The following is a 15,729-nucleotide window of genomic DNA, read 5'->3' as shown; positions in this document are numbered from 1 at the left end:
AGGCATCTTGTGGTGTAAATATTACAGCATGTCCAATGCAGGTTAGAGCGGATGTGGACGAGATAACAGTGTTGTTACTCGAAGAATTCGTGCCTGGTCGTTGGCGTTTCCGGGATCCCACTGTGCTGAAGGACTTGTCATTTGAAATGATGGTAACTTCTTTTATGTCTTCTTCATGTTGCATGTCCGTTTCCTCTGACTCAGTGCCAGTTGGTCGTCCATTTATTGAAAGATGTTGTTCCGTTAACAGGATCCCGGAGGCCTGGGTTGTAGGTTGATATTTTTGGCCACATGTCGGGAGTTCTTGGTCGGTGGCATCCGAAAGCTCGTTATATGGGTTGGGATGGATTGGAATGTCCATGGCTTCCATCATGGGCTACGTTGCATGCTTAGTGTATTCTCGAAGCACAGTGCCAGCGACCGACCCTGCCGGGAGGCCGGGACATGCAATATTTTTAAGTCGCGTTGCAGGTTAATACAGATGGCGCCGAGTATATTAAGCAACGCGAAAAAACTGGAAAGATAGCGAGAGCTTTCAAAGATCAGCCTCACCAGAGCTCGTCGTCGTCGTCCGGCTCCATGTGTCTCGAACTGTCATGTGCAACGGGTCGGAGACAGTAGCGTAGCCAGGAATTGTTTTCGCCCCCCCCCCCCCCCCCCTCCCGAAAACAATTCCTGGGTTGTCGGGGTTTGCTGAGGTGGTGGAGATGCCCACTACTCGGGGTGCAGAGAGGGGGAGGGGGGTCAAAATGCATGTGTATATTATAAGGTCGGCTGGACTTCGGGGGGTGGGTGGGGGGGGGGGGGGGAGGGGGGGAATGCTGAAGCCCATAAGCCCTCCCCCCCCTCCCTCTGCCTACGGCCCTGGTCGGAGCAGCCATTTCTCCGATGGTTCGTACGCCGAATCGGATAGCTTTGTCGCGCATATGCAGAAAGCGCGGAAATGTAGAGATCTCCTGCAAAATGCGCTATCATACCCTTTTCACACCGAACGCGACGGGAAGGGGCTTCAGCGCTACATTGAAAGCGCTGTTCTGGCTACTTGGCGTATTCATCTGAAATGTAATTTTGATATTCGCCATCCTGCAAGCCAAATAAGAAAGTTCTAGGTCTTTTAATATATATATTTTTCTAATACACTACCATTAAAGTTTTCTTTAAGATGAAACAAACTTTAGTGATTTTATGAAAGTGGGAACAGAATTGTCACACCTACACTCTCAGGATGTGCTCCGAAACGTCTAATCCACAGCGGTAGAGTGCGTGTACGTCGCTGACGAGAGCTACTTGATCTCTGCTGCATAATCCACCAAGGAAGGAGTACCCTGAAGGGAATGGAAGTATAGCAGTTACATGATAGGGCTCACGGTTATTTACATACGCGCAAACTGTCACAGATTGAACGCAGTAAAGAAACCTGACGAGGATAGGGCATTTTACCCAACTTCTCTTTTTGTTTGCCATTCAAGAAGGTTCAGATGTCGGCAAATCATGTGATATGCGCTTTGTTATGTGCTAGTATATATTTAAAGAATGCGTCGCGCATGAAGCGAAGTGAGTATTCATTTGTCCTCAGCAGGAGCTGTCGATAAACTTCTCGTGTACCGTTAGCAACAGTTCTATCGGTGCCAGACGAATGCGACGAGTGCTTGTGTTCAGCACGCGCCTAACCGCGGAGCGCACTGATAGGGTCGACATTCCCTATGAGGAGAGCAAGTCGGCTGCTTCTTGCGCGGGGGCTGCGTTGGCGTCAGAACGACCCCGAGTTCTGATCAGGGTGTAAGATAGACAGGTGGGGAAACGAGAGCCAAATGAGCGACCGGATTGTGTCCTCCTCGGTTTTCTCTTTTTCTGTGGCGCCATCTATGTGGAGCACCGCGAACTCTCACTCCGGGTGGGTGACCGGTTGCGACCGGCTAAACTGACGGAGATGGTTTCTCGTGGATTTTCACTGGAGGACTGTCGTGCTCTCGGTTTATTTTGGGCACTCTCCCATAAAGTTTCATGCAAATCCGATTCCAAAATTTTTTCTTCTCGCCGCAGCGCCATCTGTCGCTAATCGGCGGTACCCGCAAGCCGACGAGTACACAATCCGGTCACGGCGCTGCGGTAGGCTTCTATGGGCCGTTTCCCCACCTGTCTATCTTACACCCTGGTTCTGATTCGCTTTGATCAGAAGGATAGTGGGTAGACCTCAGTGCCAGATGCCTTAAAGTCTACCCACTATTTTTTTTTTTTTTTCAATCAGCCAATAAGAGCTTGGCGTTCTGACATCCTCGCAGTCCCTGAGCCAGAAGCAGACGAACTTGCACTCCAAAGAGCATTCGGACTTTTTGGCGAATAAACACTGCGACTAATTGGTGGCTGCAACTTTGATTAGTCCAGCTGCATTTTAATGCCATTAAAACATGTAGCCGGGTGAAGTTGGTGTGAACACTGGAAGACTAATCATGCGACGTTGACCTCAGAGACGCAGTGTGCATTTTGCGCCCGGAACCAGCTTAATCCAGAGCGGATTCGATATGATGATTCCCAGCTGGCATGACCTCGTCTTATAGCTCACTCTAACGGCCAAACCAAGAAGGAAAGATCAAACAAGAAATTCCAGTTGGATTGGCAAGGCAGAGGACCTCGTACTAAAACGGGTGCCTGTGTTTTTTTATTTATTTATTAATTTTTTTGTCTCGCGCTTTTTGATATATTCAGTCGACGTGGAAGTCGACCGAAAACCGAAATCTGCAAAACCAACACCACTAAAATGTGCCTCTCTCAAAAAAAATGTCAGAGGGATGAATTACGCTTGCTGTCATGCTCGACCCAGCGTTGCTTTCCTGCCTGTTGATGTTTGGCGTCACGCGCTTGAGGCCATCGGTGGGCGCAGATTAAACACGAATGCGGCCTCAGCGTTCATTTGGGACTCGTCTTGTCCTGCTTGAAGACGAGTTCCGGCCGCAAACTGCCGCAGCACTCGCGTTCAACCTGAGTCCCGCCACGCTGGCCCCAAGCAGCTGACCTAGAAACTCAAGCGCTATAGGCCTTCTTATCCAGGATGTAGGACCTGTATTCCCTGTACAACGTGAAGACGGCAGGTACTCAGAGCGCTACTAGCTACAGCGCCTAGAACGCGCCTCCGACTGGCGTGACTAACCTCCTATTCCGTCCACGCATCGAAAGAGGTTCCGAAGTGGCAACAAATTACATCACAAAAGCCGAAGTGTCATGCTGTCGGGTGTCGCGCTCCTGGTGGTCGGGCGTAAAAATTCTGGCAGATAAGTTTTCCGCCACTCCTGGATTAGCATGTCAGTATGGACCAGCTCGCCTGTGCAGTTACTTTAGTTCACATCATTCTCTTCGAGACAATGTATGAATAGCGGAATCAGTAACTGAAATACGTTACCAGTTTGAGACTGATCCTGGAAGTAGTACCTGTAACAAAAACAGGTCGTTTTCAGTTTAGATCTCGATACAGCCACGGAGATGCCAATTGCTTCTCCATTACTTACGACGTTAGCATAACGATGACCGTAGCATTTCGAAACTGCGTCTGGTTTTGCATTGCATAATCCTTTAAACCCCACAGAGCACTATTTCCATCCAACCTGCCATGTGCATCGATGCTGGTTTGATATATCCTCTTCTGTTCAGACTCCTGAAAAACGCCACATCGTCGCAAGAACATGTTTATCGTTTTCATGTCGTTTTCTTTATATTTTTATTTAGTCTCCACATACGCTGAGTACACAGCAAAGGACACCTAATAAGGCGTGACACATGAAAGTTACGTTCTCGGCAGGACACAAAACGACGTATCAGTTTAACTTCAAGGTAACTCAGCTGACACATCGTAAAAAAGACAGTCTGCAGAAACAGTCCGAGGCGTGGTTCTTCCATGTATGACTGTCCCGACACATTCGTGATCCAAAGACTGTCTGCAGAAATTCAGAAATGTACGAAGCGTACATTTGTAGGAAACAAAGATACTGGGAGCATTCTTGAGGCGCGCCCAAAGATAATAATGTCATTTCTTTTGTATAATGTACGAGAAGTGTGAATGCATCTTTATGGTCGTCGCTACTAATGTTATATACTTGTGAGACCAGTTTCGTCTGTTTCTAACAATCTCGAGCACGCCTCAGACGCGTAATTGGATCAACCGCTGCCTGAGAAGACGTTCAACATGTACCATCGATCACGCAGAGTCAAGACGCACTTCAGAGTTCCCTTTTCTTAACACTTTCCAGACATTCACAACTCGACATTTACGAAGGTATACCTTGAGGCGCCGACGTTCGCACGTTTCCGACTACATTTATTTCACCCGCTTGCGCGATGATAGCGCTCGGATTTCGAAGGCATGCCATTACGCGTGACGCATACTTCCGGTTTGAACACTCAGCGGAATTCACGCTGTGACGATTCGCCCTGTAAATTTCTATGCACGAAAAAAAAAAAACATTTTTGTTTTCAGCTTGCTCGACTTTTTTTTTTTCGCTGGGACCGACTGCGCCGGCCGCAGTAGTCGCGGTTCCTTCGTCAACAATATTAAATATAGAATTAATCATACTCATAAAATCACAGTGAGCGTTTGGCCCATCGTGAAAGGTCGACCAGGACGACACTTTTGGGCACTCCCGTCGACGATTCACGAACAAAACGCATTTCGCCAAGAAGGCAGAAAGCGAACTTTCTAGCACTACGACCTTTGATGGGGAGAAGCAAGCTTTTTGGAGACACACACCCTCCGTTTTAATTATTTACGTAATTCTAAGATTAACTAAAAAAAATAAGGCTTTAATTTACGCTGTAAAGGTGGTTCGACAGCGAAGCTTTGGTATCCCCTGCAGCGATTGCCCACTGCACTATAGACCCTTTTGCATGGCAAGCGTCACCAGGTGGTGCTCCAGTTTTTGACATCCCGGAGAACTTTCGGTTTATAAAAATAATAAACAAAGGCCACCTTCACTCTGCCGCTTGAAATGTTGATGAAAAGTGTAACCAGCTTCAGGTGAACGCCAAAAGAACGAAGGACTGCGAGATCTTTTCAAATGTTTCGAGTATTCTTGTAAACCAACTTCACTCCTCCAAGATGTAATATTGTACAGCCGAAGGACCTAGTTAAATCAGCAACTTTGTTATTCGTGTAGCATTTATGCCTTCTAGCACTGGTGACATAAGCGAGCGCAACAGGTTGGCAAAGATGGTGCGACCCGAAGTCCCTTCGAACTCAAGTGGCTGCTCATGTTCGCAAACAGCAAGAGGGTCTATACCAAATGATTGACAAACGAAAGGTAAATGCTCTGTACCAAAACTTTATATATATATATGAAATACTTCGTATGCTGCCGTTGCTGCGGCAGCTCATGCAACCGCAATCTTTACCGCGAAACGTATGCGGGGAGGGCTACGTGCTTATCATCGTTCGCGCTCGCCTTATAATCTATCGCGTGGTTTTGTCACTTCTTTTGGGGTTTTCTTATTGAAACAAGTGTTAAAATCACATGATAAATGATAGGGCGTTCGCGGACAGTGATTATGCGCGCGCCGGGGTTTTTCCGTCGACAGACGCGAAGAAATCCCACCTGCGAGGCCTATACAGCTTTGCTGTAAAAAATAAAAACCGTGCAGTTCGCTCTATAAAGGCTGAAAGCGTGCATTGTATAGAGGAGCTTTCACTGGCATTCAAAGTTTATGGGTAATGGTCTTTATTAGGGTTTAAGAGTAGCCGGTTTTCAAGAAGCCGCTCCCGTCGGCGGCCAGAATGACTTTAGTGAATGTCGCCAGTGCGAAATCAAAAGAAAACACAGAGCCTAGTAAGCATGAGTTGATGCTGCTCGAATACGTCCCTGCTCGTACTAAATGAGCTCTGTCCTCGACGGTGCCACTCGCCGTGCTTGTGCGTTTCGTCGACACCACAGACGATGCCAATAACTAATCGTCTGCATGCCCACTAATGGGCGAATGGCGTTTAGGGAAAATACCCCGTACCGCTGAGGCTGCAACATCACTGATGTATGGTGCCAATCGCTGAGTGCGTTACGGTGCGGCAAGTACACTCGAGTATTTTTGAGCGTGTAGAATTGTGTATTTCACTCTGGCTGAGGCCCGAGCGAATATGATATCTTACACTTAGGCAGCTGATTCCAACCAGCCTCAAAACGAATCTCAGATCGTGTGGCAGTCCGCTGTAAGTTGCTCTCACCTACAAAAGAAAGAACAAAACACGAGACATGTTAATGATATCGACGAGTAAGAACCTTAAATATGTCGAGATGGGCAAACAAAATTCCGCCGTAATCAAAATAATGAATTACAAAATAAAAAACAAAAAGCTGTATGGTAACGGACAGCTATAAAAGAAACCCAGGGGGTGGCCTATTCTTTCACGCTTTTTGCTCTCTGATTGGTCCTTCGGCGTCTATCGATGCAATCTGTTTGGCTGCGAGGAGATCATGAGATGCCTCGGAGGCTTGCACTCGCCCTGCTAATGCGTCACAGCTATAGAGCCCCCCTGCGTGCAGAACAATTTGATCATCCGCATCTGATCCGTATCCGCAACGCTCTTAAATCTTGGTGGATTGGGTGAAAAAATTGGTTCATTAAGAAGAGAAGAATGTTATCACGCGGTTATCTTCATCGAATGATGGAAAGTACGAAAGACGCGTTTTCAAACCGGCAGAAAGATCAGTCAGTGAAAATTCGAAGTAATGGGAAAAGAAGCGGTGACTTTTTCAAGTAACGGCCAATTACTTTTTTTTTCCTCGAGTAATATAGGGTGTCCAATGTCACCAGTCTCGATCTAAAATGGACCGCCAAAATCGAGGCCTGCACGTAGCAATCTAGACATTTCGTCAAACGTGTATTTTACAGGTCGTTTTTTTTTTGTTTTTTTTTCTTGTAAAATTACAAAGCGTAACTCTTTTTGTCTAAAAAAAAGGGCCAAGAAACTTGCCACGCTCAACAGCGGGCGACGACGCCGACGACCAAGTCGAGATGCGGGGTGTGTTTGGCGCGCGTATTGATAGACGGCGCCTGTAGCAGTGCACGAAGGTGAGGCCGACCAGCCGAAGGAAGCAGACGACACGCAGACGGAATCTGTTGGCAGCAAAAGCATCGTCGTTATGCAAACGTATTTTTTTTTCCTTTCAGTTTCGCTTTTATTGCCCAAATTTGTTTTTTAACCAAAGGTACATTTCAAGAAGATTATCTTCATTCGAATAAACCATGGTGGTCGCGAGCAATCTCGTTTAGAGTAACTGTATAGGCTCTGCTTGCAGAGCCAGAGTATCGCGTTCCTTTTCCTTTCGCCGCCATCTCCGCATTGGCGGAGGAGTGGTCACGTGGGCAGAACTGGATCCGACCTTCGTGCGGGAAAGCGGCCTTCCAGAGCGCCGCGTTTCGGGGGCAACATATTTTCCGCTTTGCGTTCGCAAAATATAGATCCTAGTCCAAAATCGAACGAACCGAAATTTTCCTAAATCATTGAACATTATGTGTATCAACTGGGTACAGTACAATCCCGTTCTTTATAACGTGAGCGATGTTTTGGGACATCCGTTTTCAAGGTATGTGAAGCAGACGACACGGTCGACGATCGCGTTGCTCGCGTCTGCGGCTCTCGCGGAGTGATACGCGATACCGATACGCGACCGACACATCCGGCTATCTTGGCTAGTCGGCGAGCTCCCGGTTGAAAGCAGGGGGTGCGCTTTTTGCAATCGAGAGGGAAACAGGAAGCGAAGGGACAACGATCACGGCGCATACGCGGCTCGTCGCCGCACTATTTTCCTTCCGCAGCGCGCCGCAGCCTGCCACAGCACGCCGCCTCGCGTCTGCGCCTTCGTGCCCCTGCGAAAACCAACCGTGGCTTCCCGCAGTGCTTGGCTCCAGAATGGCACCATTGCGGTACTCTGCTCCGCAAGCGGAGCATATACAGTTACTCTAATCTCGTTAAGGACGTAGCGCCATCTGTCAATACGAGCGCCAAACCCGCCCCGCTACTTGACGTGGTCGTCTGCATCGCCACCCGCCGTTGAGCCTAGTGAGTGTCTTGGCACTATTTTTTACAGAGAGAAAGCTATATGCTTTGTAATTTTACAAAAAAAAAAAAAAAAAAACCTTTGAAATACACTTTTGACGAAAAGCTTAAATTGCTACGTGCAGGCGTCACTTTTTACGGTAGATTTTAGATCGAGCCTGGTAAACTGGGACACCCTATAGAATAATTAAATACTTTTTTTTAACTAAGAGTAAATGTAGCTGTAATAACCGTAAGCAATTGCTTCTTTGTTCCAGGTTGCGCGTACAAGACTGGTTCCACCTCGGTTAAACGAGGTTATGCCGAACTTCGGCTATCGTGCATTCCCCGCGTGCATCAACTTGGACTTTCTGCTGATACTGCTAAGATTGAATGGACGTTGTGGAGGCTGAACATAAGACATTTGTTTAATGTCATGCGAAATGACCTACGAATGTAACTCAAATTGTGAGCGATATTTCGGGTTCCTAGAACTTCATTCCATACAATCTTGCCACTCAGCCGTAGTGAGATAAGTCTTACTTTGGGTGGAATTTTGTTGTAGGAGTGTTGAGTTTGAAGGTGAAATCCATAGACCAGCACAGAGCACGGTAAGCGAATGCTTGCGCTGTAGAACCCGGCGATCCCGTGTTCAATCTCCACCTCTGCCCGTTTCGATCTTGAAGGACATCGTACCGGCGTGAGGTCGTGTATCACTATAGTGCGTGGTGTTGCAAGTTAAAGAACTCAGGCTGAATAACTGAATAAATTGCTCAACTAGAGCCGAGAAACACGTCGCCCATTGGAGCTAACTAACCTCTTTCTGTATAAATATATACGCAACAAAATTACAATTATTAAAATCCAAACACGGTCGTCGGTTCGCGGTATATCTGTTCTGAAACTTTGCGTCTGTAGCCGACTCATCCTGGCTATCCCGATTATCTGGCCTACAGAAATGAGATAGAAGTGTACTTATAATGCAATTAAATGCAAATGTGCAAGCGAGCTGGACAAGAATGATGAAACTAATCCCTGGAGAAGGGGAGTAAGGGGGACAAAGGACAAACATAAATCTCCAAACACAGCTAGGTGACTGGTGAGCGGCGGATTTTTTCGGTCGCTCACCAGTCACCTAGCTGTGTTTGGGGATTTATGTTTGTCCTTTGTCCCTCTTATTCCCCTTCTCCAGGGATTATTTTCATCATAGAAGTGTACAACGTTTTGTGTTTCATTTTCCACACGTTGAGTGAGCAATTAATATAGGATTTTTAAGATGTTCTTTATCTAACAAGATATGCAAATTTATGTAATAATCAAAATGGCAACATTGTCTCATGTAGGCACGCGTCAGAAAGTGTGGGCATGCCCAACTTGAGATGCAGCTGTAATACGCATCGCCTGGATAAAAACTAAATGAGGCGGTTCGACGTTACCTACTTGGCTCGTGTGGGCAGCCCAAGTCCAGGGTGTCCACACAAAAAGGAATGTTAGTGTTTTAACTTTTGTTTTACTTAAAAATAAATTTCACGTTGCCAGAATGTAGCAGTCGCGGTCTGGACCATATACCAAAGCTTCCAAACTAACCATTATCTGATTAAAAAGTTTAAGCGATTTTCCGAACTTTCTAATGAGAAAATGGCGGCTGGCGAAACCCAGGAATACATGGGGGTGAATGGCGCGCCAACTTCCGCGAATTAACCTAATTTTCCCATCGAAAGTTTCAGAAAATTATTTGTAACTTGTAAAAAAGGGAACGATTATTATAAAACTTTAGAATCTCGTCCGGCTACTAGCGCTACTTACAAGTTACATGAGAAGTTGAGGGGGGGGGGGGAGGGGGGAGGGGGGAGGCGGCACTCTGTAGGTTTCTTTAAGGAAAGCTCAGGTTAGCTGCCAATGGTGGCCCCCATGAGCCACCTTAGGCAGCTAAAAAGGGAAGGGGGTGGACTGTCGAGAGCGGGAAAGGGAGGTGCGGGGCCGAAAAACAAAGCAAGCTCTGCTACTACTCAATTCCCTCTACAAATGAACATTTTGTTTCGAGGTTCTTCGTTTAGATGAGCACGGAAGCACCTTTCTTCTTAATTTTTTTCTTTTTTTTTACAAAACCTAAGCATGTCAAATATAGTAACATAGAAAACTGCAGTGCGCGAACGGAATACATTGACAGATGGAACAGCAGAAACAGCTTTAAATTGACTCTTCGGGAAGAAACGTGTTCATATAATGTTTATTTTTATAACATTTATTTAGTATTCTTTTAGATTTCTTCCATTCGCTTAGAACGCATTTGGCAACTATGCGGGCACGTTCCCACAAAAATAAGACGTAAGACTCCATTGAAAAAAAAAAAAAAAAAAAACGAGACAGATGCATTTCTAAGACGGGACTGTTCCGGGCAAAACGGGACGTCTGGTCACCCCTTACCTGGGACATGTGAGTTTTTTTACACGATGGAGTAACCCTATTTTTCTTACAGTCGTAGAGTGTTTCTGAATCCAATGTCACGCAAGTGCACTGACTCTCAAATATCGCGGAGTCTCTTTAATTCACAAAAAGCAAAGCCTAGACCAATTTGTTGTGGTCTTCGAGAAAATAAGTTGTGGAAAGGTAGAAATCGTACATCAACACCATGACCAAATCATAAATGCATAAATATAGAGCGATCCAAGGTACCAGCAAGCAAAATAATTTAAGCATGTATTTTCGACAGTTCCTAAATGGCGTAGAGAGCATTAATGTGGTCCCCTTCGTCAAAAAGGGCAAAATAAGGCGGCAAATCTACAATAAAATTAACGTGTGTTTTTCTTTTTTAGTATGTCTGACTTTTCATGCGACCAATCGGGGCCTGAAAAAAGTACAATTCATTATGAGCGAGTAAAGATCTGTCTATCACTGAACATACAACAAAGCACACTTTTGTTTTGTTGTTCTATATTTTTAACTGCGGGGCTAATGCTTTTTTTTTTACTTACTCCATTCAGCAGAACCGTCATGTAAAGGCGCTGATCTCCGATAGTCTTAAACAAGTTGCAGTGCGAGTGATCCGACAAGAGAAATACGTTAACGTAGCGTGTCCGCGAAGGAACTGCATAAAAAAAGGAAGTAATCGTTAACTTGGTCGGTACTTATGAAATACTATCCGGAGCACAAGTTCGTCTGCTTCTTTCGGGGTTATGGGGGCGTTAGAACGCCTAGATCTGATTGGCTCTGATTCTTAGAGCAGTGGGTAGGCCTCAAAGCAAGTTTCCTTGGCGTCTACCCACTATCCTCTAATCGGAGCAAATCAGAGCTCGCCGTTCTGACGCCACCACAACGCCTGCTCAGGAAGCAGACGAACCCGCGCTCCGCATTGTTTGATATTGCCGAGTCAGTTACCAAGGAGACCAGAAACATAGAATTAGAATTTCATTACATGCATATTGCGTGTCGTCACAGGATAGAAACGGAAGGGACGCATTTCAGCTGTTGTCCTGCCTCGAACGCGAGCTTCTTGGCTTCAATAACATTTAGGCGTCTCGTTAGCTTCGACCGTGCTCGCGCAACCGATGCACGCTGGAAGGCAACGAGACCGTACTTGAGGCAGGGTGTCCGAAAGATGCGCCATCACATGAGAGTAAAGCTCCAGAAAGGTGATTTCGGAACACAAGTGAGAAAAACTTCCGTGCGAAAAACGCACGGAATTCGAAAGATGCAGGAGTCGTCCCTACTAACCCACTCTCGGGGAACGATATTATCTACTGCACACAGATAGCCAGCAGGGTTTCAGCGCGAAAGCATTAACTGTCCCATGGAGCCAACCGACGTCATCAGCTTTGAAAGCACGCCAAACGTTGGCCAAACGGCACCTCTTCCAAGTGAAGCCGATTTCTGATGGATTACGCTTCAATTGGCTGGCGTGCGTCATCACGGAACGAGGCTCCCATTGGCTCTCGTGCGGCGTAGTTCCAAAAAAAGCCACGGGAGAAGCCCTCTCCATGGCGGCGCAGCGCACGCAGCGGCGCGGCTGCCAGTAAAAGGAGACAGCAGTGTCAGCACAGCCAGAGCCGGCCCGGGCACACTCCGGAGAGGTCGCACGGCCGAGCTCAGCGCAGCGCGGCGTGGCCACTTCGCGAAAGCGCCCGCTCGGACGTCCACGCCACTACGCCGCGGACTGGCTAAGAGGGCGGAAGAACGATGTTCATGCTTTTGCATTCACAACTCGTAAATGCTTAGGTGTCCTCTGACTTTTGTTTGTGTTGTTAAAAGTATATCCGCGATTTCTGTAAAATAAAAATACAATAATGCTGTTTTTTTAGGAGATGATCTAGAGTTGTTATGGGATGCGTTTTTTTTTTTTTTTGCTCGTGTATTGGAGCCTTGAAGGCTGAAACATATGTGAGAGAAACCAATCGATAAATGTGCGAAATTCGGAACACGCTTAAAATCGTACCACGCTACTATCGGAAAAGTACGAAGGTCAAATTGTTGGATTTCAACAGCAGCGGAGAAGGGCTGTTGTCTGGAGCCCGTGACAAAAGGCAATGAGAATATCTGTTACCTTAAATCATTTTTCTTTTTGATTTTTTTCTTTTTACTTTAAGGCGCACAACTGTGATTCCAGCAAGAAAGGTCAGTGTGTGTGTCTTCTCTCTTGTGTCCGTTGTTGTTTGCGCCTTCCACCATGCTTCCTCACCCGAACATATGCTCGGGGAAGGTCTGCCGAAACGGACCGACCGAAGGACTCTAGGGAGAAAAAATACGGCTCGTGTTTGTAGACACAAAACAAGTCTCAAATATTACACGAACACCACACTAAACTAGGCTGAAGGAAAAAAGAAAACACTCTATTGCCTGGAATTATTTTAAGTCTCGCCCACATTCGGGGTCGTTAAGATTCGTATCTCACGAAGCCGGTGTCCGAAGTAATCTACCTGAGGGGGGCTTCGTAGGTACTGGTTGCGTGTGGCTGTGGCACATATCTGGAAAAACAAAATGCATTTGAAATTAAAATATTGCGTCAGCAGGAAAACAAATCACACACAATACGAGCTCCTTTCGTTCTCAATTCACTATTATCCGCAAAACAATATAAAATCAAGGTAAAAAAAAACCTTTGTAATTAAATTTACATGATATATTTATTGTGGATAGGCAATAAACACTCGCCGGTAAAACTAAAACATGTTATTGTTAATCATCTATCTGAAAAAAAAACAACTACAATTTCCCAAAAGAGCACAACTAATCAACAAATATATTTCTCGGTTCTAAATCAAGAGTATATACGCAATGAAGTGGTCGACGTTCAAGTTTTCGATATTAGTGGAACGCTGCAATGTTTTCAGTGTTGCCAGTAGAGCCCTCGGCCTCTCAGATCAAAATTGAAACTTGAATAACTTCGCGCCAGCAAAAAAAAAAAAAAAAAAAAAGCTTTGTTGTTGTTTTTGTGTGCTTACTAGTTCAGTGTGTCTACTGATGTGTCGGGTCAATATTAGGGCAAATCGGTGCCTATCAATATTTCGCCGGAGTTTACCGTAGTTTAACAAATCACGTGGTTGTGGCATGGCATAGACTCATTGAACGTTCCCAGGCCACCGGAACTCAGAAGCTTCGTTTCAGAACCGAGTCGCGGCGCAGCAGTCGCAAAGCGCGTACAGTGTAGCGTTCGTTATCGTGCGAAGGCTTAAATCTACTTTCCTGGCCTGGGGCGACACTGTTTTTTATTTTTTTATTTTTTATTATTAAAGTTATTTCCTTCGTTCCGAGTGGTGTGTGAGTTGCTCCTCGCTGTCTCGTTTTTTTTTTCTCGCCTCGAAACAGGTCGAAGTCGAGTGTTAGGCTTAGCGCCTGAGGCCTTTAGAGTTTGAAACGCAGCACCAACGCAACCGGAGCGTGCAAAGAAGACGGCAATCTTCTTTGCCGAACCAGATTAGCGGCTAGTTGATATAAAAAAATCTAGAGAAAACGCACTTTCCCTTCGGTCCTAACTCATCGGCGCCCAGAGCTCCCACCCGCGTGTACCCGCCGTACCCGTGGTAGCGTAAAAACGTTTTAAATACATTTTTTGTAGTTTGTGGTTCATCTCCAAAATGGCCGAGTGATAAATTCCGCCGCGGGCTAAACCAGCCAATCAGAATTGGATTCTGCGGGATTGACCTCCGGTGAGACGACTGAATGGAATTCGATACTCTGGGAACATTCAGTGACTCTATAGAGCGGCATATTGTTCACCCGAAACCCCAAACGAATGTTATTCGGTGTCAGAAGGAATCAGAGGTAAAAACCCTGGCTCCTTGAGATGCCGGGGCGTGGTGCTAGTCGGGCTCCTCATTGACGAAAACACTCAAAAACAAACCTACAAGTAGTCGTCCCAGAGTGCTTCGCTGGGCAGTGAACACGCTAAAGTTCCCGAGAGTCTTCGGTTGTAAAAATCACGAAGGCATATTTGCCATAAGCATCCTATTTTGCGGAGAAATCGATAGTCTTCTCGTGGCGGGCGCATAATCCGTATATCCAGTGCATAATCCGCCGATAAAACATTCCAATACACAACGCACTCTACATAAAAAAGGCTCGTTTTTGAAGCCTTAACGAGTCTTTCAGTGTGTGAAGAACGGTTTAGCCTCAAGCACTATCGCCACCTAGCGCAGTAAGAAGGTAAAAAGGCAAATGGGCAAAGAAGAGCTCTTTCGCATCATAAAATAAGCTTAAAAGAAGGACTCATAGGTTCTTTACAAAGGACCCTTTAGGGGGTACGTAAAATAACTTTTTAGGGTGCCAATTATGGACAAGCCGAAGAACCCCCCAGAGTTCTTTTACGACCAGATTTTTTGTTAGGGTGTACCTCGCAAAATGCGTGCTTTATTATTCTAGCCCCCAAAAGTACCTTGCATCATAAAAAATTCCTCATTAACAGAATGTCATTGACAAAATTTCTTACGTGTTATTGTATTGAACAATCTTGAAGAAAAAAGAATTAGTAATATAGCTTGCACATCATAATTTTTAACCTTTAAATAAGTGTAGTCGGCGGAGCAAACAAATATGGTATACTTAATTTAGGGGAGCAACGTCCATCGAGATACACCGCTCACTTGCGTTTGGAATCCTCGGGAGAAAAATTAACAGCAGCAGCAGCAGCGGCGGCGGTCGAGAACTCCATAGCGACGAAAGGTATATGCCTGGGTTTTAAAGAGTATACGTTTACACATTTGTGTCTGAGAGCGGCCAAGCGCATTCTCCCAACGCCTCTTAAAAGATCAGGCCTGCGCAGCTCTTTCCCCTTCAAGCGTCATCACAAGTGAATCCAAGCAGCGCCACATAGCCTGCGTCAGCAACGTCGACAGCGTGACTCGCGTGCAGCGTCTCACAGCGAGCGCGACGCTACACGAGGCGACACCAAGAAGAACGCGTCTACCATTTTGCGGGAGCTCTCGTCGAGAGTGTGTTTGCCGCTTGCGGAGAATCGGAGATCCACAAACGATGACGTCATGAGCAGGCCTCGTCTTCTATTGAAGGGGAACCCGTTTGTTGTCCCAACATCTGGGTGTTTACCCAGCACAAGCCTTGTGGGCATGTCGACGCCATGATGTTTACGTCACCTTCTTCAAGAAAGCGCGGGGCACGCTGTAACGTAATAAAGACTAACAATAAACGAAGTGACGTTTATTGTGGCCGTATTTCCAAATTTACCCTATCTTAAGCGCCAGACACATGCGCGAAAAAATTCCATC

The 15,729-nt window shown here is 46.1% G+C and overlaps 1 protein-coding gene across 1 annotated transcript in view; it reads right to left on the bottom strand.

Annotated features, from left to right (window-relative positions):
* LOC115311284 overlaps nucleotides 1-15,729 on the bottom strand; it is an 81,417-nt gene that overhangs the window by 50,794 nt on the left and 14,894 nt on the right. The window contains exons 3-9 of the mRNA XM_042293732.1: nucleotides 15,091-15,177; nucleotides 12,928-12,975; nucleotides 10,990-11,102; nucleotides 6,125-6,199; nucleotides 3,504-3,649; nucleotides 3,398-3,426; nucleotides 1,217-1,325 (exon numbers count right to left, since the gene is read on the bottom strand). Of these exons, the coding sequence (XP_042149666.1) occupies nucleotides 1,217-1,325; nucleotides 3,398-3,426; nucleotides 3,504-3,649; nucleotides 6,125-6,199; nucleotides 10,990-11,102; nucleotides 12,928-12,975; nucleotides 15,091-15,177 (607 nt within the window). The remainder of the gene's footprint in view (nucleotides 1-1,216; nucleotides 1,326-3,397; nucleotides 3,427-3,503; nucleotides 3,650-6,124; nucleotides 6,200-10,989; nucleotides 11,103-12,927; nucleotides 12,976-15,090; nucleotides 15,178-15,729) is intronic.

Source organism: Ixodes scapularis, unplaced genomic scaffold, assembly GCF_016920785.2.
Source record: "Ixodes scapularis isolate PalLabHiFi unplaced genomic scaffold, ASM1692078v2 PGA_scaffold4__175_contigs__length_147842914, whole genome shotgun sequence".
NCBI classification, from domain to species: domain Eukaryota; kingdom Metazoa; phylum Arthropoda; class Arachnida; order Ixodida; family Ixodidae; genus Ixodes; species Ixodes scapularis.
Note: the sequence above shows the minus strand (reverse complement) of the source record. Positions and strands in the feature narration are given on the sequence as shown.